We start from the raw sequence: 10,537 nt of genomic DNA on the forward strand, positions 1-10,537 counted from the left end.
GAGCCACGAGGAGGAAATAGGTAGACGTGCATAGACTGTGCCCATCACCTTTTCTTTCTTAGTGAAAAGTACTTTTTCTTATGAATTGCAGAGAGTTTGGCCTTTTGGCTTTGCTCTTTCTTTAAAGTTCTAGTACATCAAGGATGCATTTTTTTAAACAACCTTTTGTTTGAAACAAAATGTTATAACGCAAAACAATCTGGATGTCTTTCTACCTGCTTCTTACCTCTAAGTTCTTTAGAAAGTGACTGATTTGTATATTCAACATGAGGCCAGAAAACAGATATACATAATAGAAACCAGAGAAGCATAGAAAAGAGGAGAGACAACAAGGTCCATGGTGATATTTAAAAGTGAGGGAGAGGGAGTCAATGACAGGACAGAGGAGTTGGGCTTAGAATAGGACAGAATCTTTGGCAACTTTGATACTGTAAGGCATTGCAAGGAAGCTCAGTGCGGGAAACCTTAATGTTGGAGGGGATGACAATCTTTTATGGATTTATTGCCTATAAATTTATCTAAATCATTTTTGAATTAAAATGTCTTCAGTCCACAGATTCTTTAAACTTTAATTTCCCCTGTGAAGTCTTTCACTGTACCCTCCCCCTCAGGCATGACTGATTAATTCCACCTCTGGTTATACAAATGGACACTGTATATATCTCAAAGTGTTGCATTTACCACACTGTCCTGTAAGGATTTAAGTGTTTGTCTCTCTGAGGAGACTGTGAGCAACTTGAGGACAGGGACTATGTCCTCCCCGGTGTTGTATCTATGGGGTCAAGCACGATGCCTTGGCGTGTAGAAGATACTCTACCAAGCTTTCTTGCATAAATGAATACCCAGATGGATGAATGACTGCTTACCACTCATGGTACAGCTGGACCTTTAACTTTTCCTAAAACAAAATTTACAAAACTTTATTCACAGAAACTGTGTTAAAGAATGACATCCAATCTTTAAAAAAGAGAATATCCTTTAGTTCCATAACCTTAAGGCCTATAAGTTCCACAAAGCAAGGTACACTGGGAGAGCACCCCTGGAAGAGGCAACGACAGCAAACCACCAAGACGCATCTCACTCCTCCGGGGCGCCTAGAGAGGCCCCGGAAATGCCCGAGAGAGATGGCTGCCGCAGGGAGTCGGTGACGCACTTCCTGCCTGGGTTAGTTGTGCATTATTTTTTGTCGCCAGACGAGGTGAGTTCTGGGTGGATGAGCTGCAGGTGGGAGGAGTCCCGGAGGGGCCGGGCGAGGTGGGGTCCTGTTGGGGACGGGACAGCCATGCGCCCCTGCTTTGGGGAGGGTCGATGAGCTCCGGGGCGTTTTGCGGGGTTTGCTGTCTTCTCACCTGAGGGCAAAACTCCGGCAAAGTCAGCACGTGCGGGAGGAAGATGAGTTCCAGCTTGACCGCAGGTCCAGGCAGTGACGCTGCGGCGGGGTCCCGGACGGTGGCTGCGAGGGCCGGGGTCGCCGCGCCGCCCCTGCGTGATGGGCTTTTGGTAGTGAAAGTGGAGGAAGACTCACCGGGAGGTCTGGAGTCCGCACCGCCCCGGGACTGTCAGGATCCCGAAACTTCTCGACGGCGTTTTAGGCAGTTCCGTTACCAGGAGGTGGCCGGACCCGAAGAGGCGCTGAGCCGGCTCAGGCAACTTTGTCGTCGGTGGCTGAGGCCTGAGATGCACTCGAAGGAGCAGATCCTGGAGCTGCTGGTGCTGGAGCAGTTCCTGACCATCCTGCCCCGGGAGCTCCAGGCCTGGGTGCGGAAGCACTGCCCGGAGAGCGGAGAGGCGGCGGCGGCCACTGTGCGCGCCTTTCAGAGAGCGCTAGATGGGTCCTCACCCCAGGTGAGGAGTGAACGTGTTCTTGGGGTAGGATGAGGGGAATGGAGGTGTAAGGGATGCTGTGAGTTTCAGAAGTTCTTTCCTGCCTTAGTATGTTTTCTGTGAACTTTAGGATGTGCATGAAACTTTCTTTCCTTTCCGTACGAAACTGTGACAAGTGAATCCATCCAGGACATGATCCTTGAGTTATAGACCTCTCAGCACAAACCAACAGGAGTATTGTTTACCCACTGTAAGACACCCTCTTGTCTAACTAGATTATCTGGGAAGGAAAGATGTCAGAATGGAAAGTGGGCTTGTGTCGTTCAGCTGCTTATGCCAGAACAGCAATTCCCCACCACTTTGAATGTGAGGATCCCTTTTTAGTTTTTAACGGTTGGGGACCCCCTCCTCCCACAATTGATAATGGTACTCTAAAGAAGGGAGAGGGGCTGGAAATGGAGTTTATAATTGATCATGCCTACGTGATGAAGCCTCCATAAAATCCCAATAGTATGGGGTTTGGAGAGCTTCCAGGTTGGTAAAGGTATCCACTTAGCGGGAGGGTGACGCACCCCAACTCCAGGGGGGCAAAAGTTCCTGGGCTTGGCACCCCCCCAGACCTGGCCCTATGTATCTCTTCCATCTGGCTGTTCCTGAGTTATATTCTTTTATAATAAACTGGCAATCTAGTAAGTAAACTGTTTTCCTGAGTTCTGGAGCCCCTTTAGCAAATTAATTGAACCCAAAGAGGGCGTCATGAGATCCTCTTATCTAAGCTGGTTGATCAGAAGCAGGTCCATAGGTGACAACGTGGACTTGTGATTGGCATCTGAAGGTGGGGAGGGGGCAGTCTTGTAGGATTGAGCCTTTAACCTGTGGGATCTGACGCTGTCTCCAGGTAGGTAGTGTCAGCATTGAATTAAACTGTAGGACACTCAGCTGGTGTCACAGAATTGCTTGACATGTGGAAACGCACTCATCTGGTGTCAGAAGTGAAGTGTTATAATAAGGTATTCAGAGTATTGAGAGTAGAGGAGACACACAAGAGTGGTTTTCCTTTCAAGGAGACAGAGGAGAGGCTCAGGAAAAAACAAAACTTATTACATTCAGATGTTAGAGACAGGAGGCACCCCCTGCCACACACAGCTTCATGGGAAGGAGACCAGGGTGGTCAGGAGGCAGATGACAGGAGCTAGGGGAAAGTTTAGGCCAGAACCTATATTGGCGTTTCAGAGGGAAAGGCAAGACAAGGCAGGGTGAACAGTTTAGGATTGGCGAGGTTGAATAATTTCAGTGGGCTCTGAATTATAGCAGCGGTCGCTAGTTGCCTGGTACCTGGCCCTGGGATGATTAAGGCAGAGAAATGATGCCTCCTGGGTGTACGGGCCAGACAGAGGAGGTATGGCTGGATTAACCAGTCTCGGCTGAGCCATTTGCTCTCTAAGAATTGGCTAGCCCTATGAGGGGCAGTCTCCCCAGTCAGAAAGTTTTTTTTTTTTTTAAGATGTCAAAACATAACATAAAGTATTACAAATCGTAACAGAAAATTTAAAAAATACATTTCCCTTCCCTGTCATTGAGTGAGATCCCTGGAGTCAATTTGTGACCCATCACTGGAACCTACACAACCATCTCCCTGCACCAGTTTTAGAACTTTTCCTTTCTAAGAACTGTGGCTTTACCTCCTGTGAATGGTCAACTTACATTTAAATAAGCCATCTCAAAAGACCATCTTGTTGGATAATTATCTTATTGTGCAGTGGTCAAGGGAAGGGAAAGGAAATTTTACTGAGCACCTGCTGTCCGTGAGGTACCTTCATCTTCTCTAGATAGATATTTGTATCCACTTCACACTTGAGGAAACAGTGTCTCAGAGCCAGCATGGGAACTCAGGACTTTCGGGTTATCTGTATATTCTCAATCCATATCAGGTTTCCATTTTGATAAATCACAGTGATATAACTCAAATGAATATTTTGCTCTTACCCCAAATTAGTGTAGACAGTCCACAGAAAGCCTTCTCAGGATTGCAGGAGAATGTCAGCCTCTGTCTTTGGTCACTTTGAAAGTCCCCCGTCGGTGCAAGACTCACTGAGAAAGACTCAGCAGCCACGGTTGCTGCTTGATTCTCAGTGCTTCCTCCTCGGTGCTGGCAGACTCCTCTCTGGAGCCCAGCCTCATCTTGAGACTGCTGATAACACTATCCTGGGACAGTAGGTGCTGAGGGGAGGTCTCGTGTTGTTTCAGGGGTTGGTGCCGGTCGAGGACGTGGCTGTGTCTCTAACCTGGGAGGAGTGGGAGCAGCTAGACCCAGCTCAGAGGGACTTCCACAGGGAGAGCGCACCAAAGGATCACGGGAACACGGTCTCGCCGAGTAAGTGCTATGGCTGTCTCTAGCTGTGTGTGACTTGTGAAGAGCTTGCTTCAGTAGATCCCTGAGCCAGCCTGCCATTCACAGACAGAGGTTGAGAGCCTTGGTTGGAGTCTCTTTTGTGACCCAAGCAGAACCTTTCTGTTCTGTATTGTTAGGTGATAGAGTCAGCTTTTAATTTTGGTTCACTTTTAATAAAATATATACAAAAAAATATATATAATGGGCACCTATATATCTGTCACCCAGGTTTTTTAATCAGATTTTAATATTTGGCCATATTGGCTTTGTATATTTTTTTTTCAAAGCAATAATATGTAACAGCTATAGGTGAAGCCCTGTGTACCCTCCCTGAAGCTGTTCCCCTTGTTCCTTCTCCAGAGGTAACGAATATCCTGATTGTGGTATTTATCATTTCTATGTGTGTTTTATGTTCTTTCTACATATACATGTAGCCACATAAACACACACATTCTCTTTATATGAACTTGTATGTAAACATGTATATAAACATGTAAATATATAAATGTGACCATATACATCATATTGTACATGCTTTTATGGTATATAAATTATATTACTGTATGATTCTTTTGCACCTTGCCTTTCTCTCAACATTACATTTTTGAGATTTATCCGTGTTCATACATGTAACTCTAGTTTCTTCATTTTATCACCTATATATTTCATTGTATGAATATTCTAAAATTAATTTATCCATTCTCCTGTCAGTGGACATTAAGGCTTCTAATTTTTCACCTTTCCAAACAGTATTACATTGAACATTCTTGTATCTTTCTCCCTGTGTTTTTTTTTTTTTTTTTAAAGATTTTATTTATTCATTTTTTTCCCCCCAAAGCCCCAGTAGATAGTTGTATGTCATAGGTTCACATCCTTCTAGTTGCTGTACGTGGGACTCGGCCTCGGGTTGGACGGAGAAGTGGTGCCTTGGGGCGCGCCCGGGATCCGAACCCGGGCCGCCAGCGTCAGAGCGCGCGCACTTAACCGCTAAGCCACGGAGCCGGCCCTTCTTTTTTTTTTTTTTTTTTTTGTGGGGAAGATCAGCCCTGAGCTAACATCCATGCCAATCCTTTTTTTTTTTTTTTTTTTTTGCTGAGGAAGACTGGCCCTAGGCTAACATCCGTGCCCATCTTCCTCCACTTTATATGGGATGCCGCCACAGCATGGCCTGACAAGCGGTGCATCGGTGCGAGCCCAGGATCCGAACCCGGGCCGCCAGCAGTGGAGTGCGCACACTTAACCACTACGCCACGGGGCTGGCCCCTCCCTGTGTTTCTGAAGAGACTATACTTAGGGATATTTGCCCATCTTGCTGTCCAAAAGGCTTGTAACCAGTTTGTACTCCTACCAGCAGTATATGAAAAATCTTCTTTCTCCAGATCCTTGTCAACACTCGGTGTTCAGCTGATGGTAAGATATCTTAATACAGTAGCCCAAGTGTTCCCTTTAAGATGTTAGGTTATGTCACACCTCTGCTCAGAACCTGCAATGGCTCCCCATTTCAGGCAGAGTAAAAGATGCCTAATGTGACGTGGCCCTGTGACCTCGCCAACCCATCTTCTACTCTCCCCCTCACTCACTCTGCTCCAGCCCCACTGACCCTGCTGCTCCTTGAACATGGCAGGCATCCTGCCTCATGGACTTTGCTCTAATTGATCCCTCTGCCTGGAATATTCTTACTCCGGATCTCCACAAAGCATACTCCCTGTGTTTCAAGTGTTTGCTCAGATCTCACTTTTCAGTGAGGCCTGACCTGACCATAATGTTTAATACTGCAGTTTGCCTACCCATCTCCTCCTCCCATGCTGCTGACGCATCCCTTACTTGCTTGACTTGATCTGTAGCATTTATCACCCTCTAACAGCCTATATAATTTACTTTATGTTTATTTATTGTCTGACTGCCTCTTCTGGAATGTAAACTCCTCAAGGGGAAGGATTTTGTGTGTTTTGTTCATTAATGTCTCCCAAGTGCCCAGAACAGTGCCTGGCACAGAGTCGGTTCTCAATAGATACTATTTGGATGAATGACTGAATGGTAGGTATCCTGTTGCTTTAACTTGCCTTGCCCTGATCTCTACTGGTTTAAATATCTTTCCAAATATCTTTGGGACATTCTGTTTTCCTCTCCTGTGAATTGCCTGTTTATATCCTTATCCCTTCTCCTTTCCTCCATTGTCATTTTTTAAAGTGCTTTGTGATTGCTCCATATTTTTTTTTTCTGAGGAAGAGTCGCCCTGAGCTAACATCTGTTGCCAATCTTCCTTTTTGCTGAGGAAAAGTCTCCCTGAGCTAACATTTGTGGCCAGTCTTCCTTTATTTTGTATGTGAGCTGCCACCACAGCATGGCCACTGACAAATGGTGTAGGTCCGTGGCGGGAACTGAACCCGGGCCACCAAAGTGGAGCATGCCAAACTTAACCACTAGGCCACCAGGGGCTGGCCCTGCTCTTTATATTTTTGATACTAATCTTTTATTTTATTGGTATATAGGTGGCTTGTCTTTTCACCATGGCATCTTTTGTTATATGGAATTTAAAATTTTTAATATAGTCAAATTTTTCAATCTTTTACTTTTATGGTTTGTGTTTTTCAAATCTTCTTAGGAAAATATCAGGCCTTCTCAATCCTGTTTCCAGCTTTGCAGAGACAACAACTTTAAAATCCTTTAACTTTCTAGTGGTATTTATTTTCATATTTCTAAATAAGATGCTGCAGAATAACTGCTATTTTTTCCCCAATTTCAGTTATTATCTCCTGACTGCCTACTGAGGAAGACGAGAATTCTGTCCCCTCAACATGCACACATTTAGCAGTCCATAATTCTCTGATTATAGTTAAATCAGTCTTTTTGTTCATTAATATAGTTTCAATATTCTGCTTATGTAAATATTATCTGTATTCACCCACATCATATATACAACAGTATGTTCTTTTATTTTACAGCTTTTAGTTTTCCCTGGAATTAATAATGCTTTGTTTTACATGTGTTTACTTTTCTGATTACTGAACACTAGTTCACCCCCATGCTCTCTGTTAGAAATGTAAAACTCCTCTCAGCGTGTTCAGATGTATCAGATACGCCATCACTTTTGTTTCCCCCTTGGAGCGATCCTCCTGGACCTTCCTCTGCTCCAGTGTGAACGGGCTTCTTCTCCAGGCCTGTTACACAGCTGTTGTCCTAGAACTTTCCTTCACTATCACCTGGGAATTCCTTTTCTCCTTCCTGGATCCCATACCATTTTCTTCCTTGGTTCACCCCCTTGATTTGATGGAGAACATCCTCCAGTATCTTCCAGAGAACATATACTTGGGAGCTAAATTTTTTGAAAATTTGTGTGTCTGAAAATGTCTTTATTCCTCTCTCACATTTGGATTATAGATAGCTAGATATAGCATTCCATGTTAGAAATGATTTTACCTTTGAATTTTGAAGACAGTGCATTTTCTAGCTAGCTTTCCAGGTTGCTATTGAGAAATCTGAGGCCACTGTGATATTTGATCCATTTGTTCTGTATAGAAGCCTTTAGAATCTTTTCTGTATTCCTGCTAGTATGAAATTTCACAATGGATGTGGCTTAGTGTGAGGGTTTTTTTTTTAATTCATTGTTCTGAGTAGCTGGTGGGCCCTTATAATTTAGACGCCCCTGTCTTTGAGTTGTGAGAAATTCTTTATAATATTCTTTTATCTATCTATCTATTTTTATCTCATTTTTTTCTGTTTTCTTTCTGAGATTTCTTTCAGTTGGCTGTTGGAACTCATGGACGGATCCTCTAAGATTCTCCTCCACCCCTTCCCATTTCTTATCTTTTGTTTCACTATCTAGGAGATCCTTAGCTTTATTTTCCAGCTCTTAATGCTGAAATAGTTCTGCTTTCATTAATATTTTCAAGAGCTTTTTCTTGTTCTTTATTCTTTTCTTATAGCTTCCTTGCTTCCTGGATGCAATATCTTCTCTTATTTATCTGAGAATATTAATTATAGGTTATTAAATTCTCTGTTTCATGCATCGCATGTTTCACTGGCATTTATATTAGAGGTTTTCCTGAAGTGTTGGTAACCTTTCACTTTCTATTTGTTTAATAGTCAAACATAAGAAATCTGACTGGAAACTCTGTGTGTTGGGGTAGAACTTGTGAACTGGTGATCTTTACTGTAGGGTTGGTCACCAGGTGCTGATTTACTGGGGAATTCCCATATGTCGGTGTCTCTAGGTCTTTGGCTGGGGCTGGGAAGTTTTACCATAGAGAGAGTCATTCAACAAATATTTTATTGAGTGTCTGCAATAAGCCAGGTGCTGTTCCAAGTGCTGGGGGTACAATGGGGAATGAAGCCTATGAAATCCCTGCCCTTACATCCCTGCCTGGAGGATGTAAGCTTTGGAGCCAACAGTTTGGACCTGAGCAGAGGACAGTGCACTGAGGTTTACCAATTAGTGTGTCTGTTTTCACTTGATTTTCCTGATGTGAAACTGGTACCCATCCCATGTTCTCAGCTGTGCCTCATGTCCCCAATCCAGAATTTATCTGGTTCAGGCTTCCGGGAGAGTAAACTGCAAAAGTTCTGGATTGGGGGATGGAATCTGGTGGCTTGACTCTTCCTTTATAGACTTTCAGTCTGTCTTAGATGTGTCTCCCACCCAGACCCTGCCTTCAGACCTTGGTGGTACTTGGTATGTCTATTACTCTAACTCGTCACATGAATAAAATTTCTCTCGTTAAACCATCCTTCATTCATGGGGTAAAGGCTGTACTGCCCTCTTGACACCCCTTCCAGATTGGCCTCTCATGATATGGTGACTCATACAACAGTGGAGTGGGGCAGGGGGAAAAGAGATGGGCTGGTGGGTGTAGGCACAAGTATAAAAGGAAAGAAACAGGGTTTATGCAGGTAAATGTGAGCACCTCTGACAGGTTAATGAAAATATTTAACTTTAGGAATGGTTTCATGGAGAATATTAAAAAGGTTTTTTGTGGGTATTCTGCTAGCACTTGCTTATTTCACTCTTGCACAGGGATGGAATGTCAGCAGTTTTTTTTTTTAATGTTTCAGGTTTGGAAACCAGAACCAAGAACAAAGAGTTGATTCCAAAGCAAGAAATTCTAGAAGAAGTAGAGCCACAGGGGAAACTACGAGAAGGTTCCCAGGGGAGGGCTCCCTTGCTTTCAGAGTGTTGTGATACCCACGAGGACAGGGTAAAAAAGCAGTCGGGAGACCCCTCCTTGCTGAAACTTGAAAATTCTCCTGAAGAGCAAGGACTCACCAGCATCTCAGATCTCAAGAATGGTCCCACAGAAGAGGGAGACTCCAAATGTAATGAATTTGGGAATAGTGCCAGAAGTTCAGACTTGGTTCATTGTCAGCATGTCCAGGCAGTAGAGAGGCCCGTTAACGGTGATGAACGTGGGAGCAACTGCAAACAGAGTTTAGACAGGGTGAAACATCCAGCAGCGAGACCTTACAAATCTACTGACAGTGCTGAAAATTTCCATAGTCCAGGCCTTTTTAAGACCCAGTGGCGGTTCCAGGAAGAAAGACCTTATACATGTGATAACTGTGGGAAGAGTTTCAAACAGCGTTCGGACCTCTTTAAACACCAGAGGATCCACACTGGGGAGAAACCCTACAAATGCCAAGACTGTGAGAAGAGCTTCAGTCAGAGTGCTGCCCTGATTAAACACCAGAGGACACACACAGGGGAAAAGCCATACACGTGTTCCAAATGTGGGGATAGCTTCAGACAGAGCTCACATCTCAATCGGCATCAAAGAATCCACATGGGAGAGAAACACTATCAATGTAACGAGTGTGGGGAAACCTGCCGTATTTCCAGCCGCTTTAGACATCAGAGACTACACAAAGGGGAGAGACCCTATACATGTGAAGAGTGCAAGAAGAGCTTCAAACGGTGCTCTGACCTCTCGAAACATCAGAGAATCCACACCGGGGAGAAACCTTATGGATGTTCTGTGTGTGGGAAGCGCTTCAGTCAGAGTGCAACCCTCATTACACACCAGAGAACTCACACTGGAGAAAAGCCTTATATATGTCTTGACTGTGGGGAAAGCTTTAGACAGAGTCCACACCTTATCCGACATCAAAGAATCCACATAAATAAAGTCCCATCATTTTGACATGCTTCTGCATGAGCCGTGTTCTTTCTTTCTTTCTTGGTTGTTTTCATTGCTCAGAAACTACATTCTTTGGCTTTGAGAGTATTTCAGCCAATCGTGGATCATATTTCCTTGGGCATCACACCCAAGATAGATTCAATCTGACTCAAGTCTCGATACAAACATTGATCAAGTATGGCTGTGAAGG

At 44.2% G+C, this 10,537-nt stretch overlaps 1 protein-coding gene across 1 annotated transcript; it reads left to right on the plus strand.

Moving 5' to 3' along the window:
- Window positions 1-1,215: 1,215 nt before the first annotated feature.
- ZNF394 (zinc finger protein 394) lies at window positions 1,216-10,537 on the plus strand. The gene is made up of 3 exons (XM_058569235.1): window positions 1,216-1,869; window positions 4,072-4,198; window positions 9,269-10,537. Exons 1-3 carry the CDS (start codon window positions 1,393-1,395, stop codon window positions 10,348-10,350), a joined length of 1,686 nt encoding a protein of 561 aa, XP_058425218.1. The 5' UTR covers window positions 1,216-1,392; the 3' UTR covers window positions 10,351-10,537.

This window comes from Diceros bicornis, chromosome 26 (assembly GCF_020826845.1).
Source record: "Diceros bicornis minor isolate mBicDic1 chromosome 26, mDicBic1.mat.cur, whole genome shotgun sequence".
Classification (NCBI taxonomy): domain Eukaryota; kingdom Metazoa; phylum Chordata; class Mammalia; order Perissodactyla; family Rhinocerotidae; genus Diceros; species Diceros bicornis.

Bases quoted from the DNA above. Each gene is read 5' to 3' on its own strand.
- ZNF394 (XM_058569235.1), top strand. From the start codon at position 1,393: ATGAGTTCCAGCTTGACCGCAGGTCCAGGCAGTGACGCTGCGGCGGGG. The intron at 1,870-4,071 runs GTAGGATGAGGG...GTGTTGTTTCAG, and splicing joins GGAGTGAACGTGTTCTTGGG to GGGTTGGTGCCGGTCGAGGA. The intron at 4,199-9,268 runs GTAAGTGCTATG...TTAATGTTTCAG, and splicing joins CGGGAACACGGTCTCGCCGA to GTTTGGAAACCAGAACCAAG.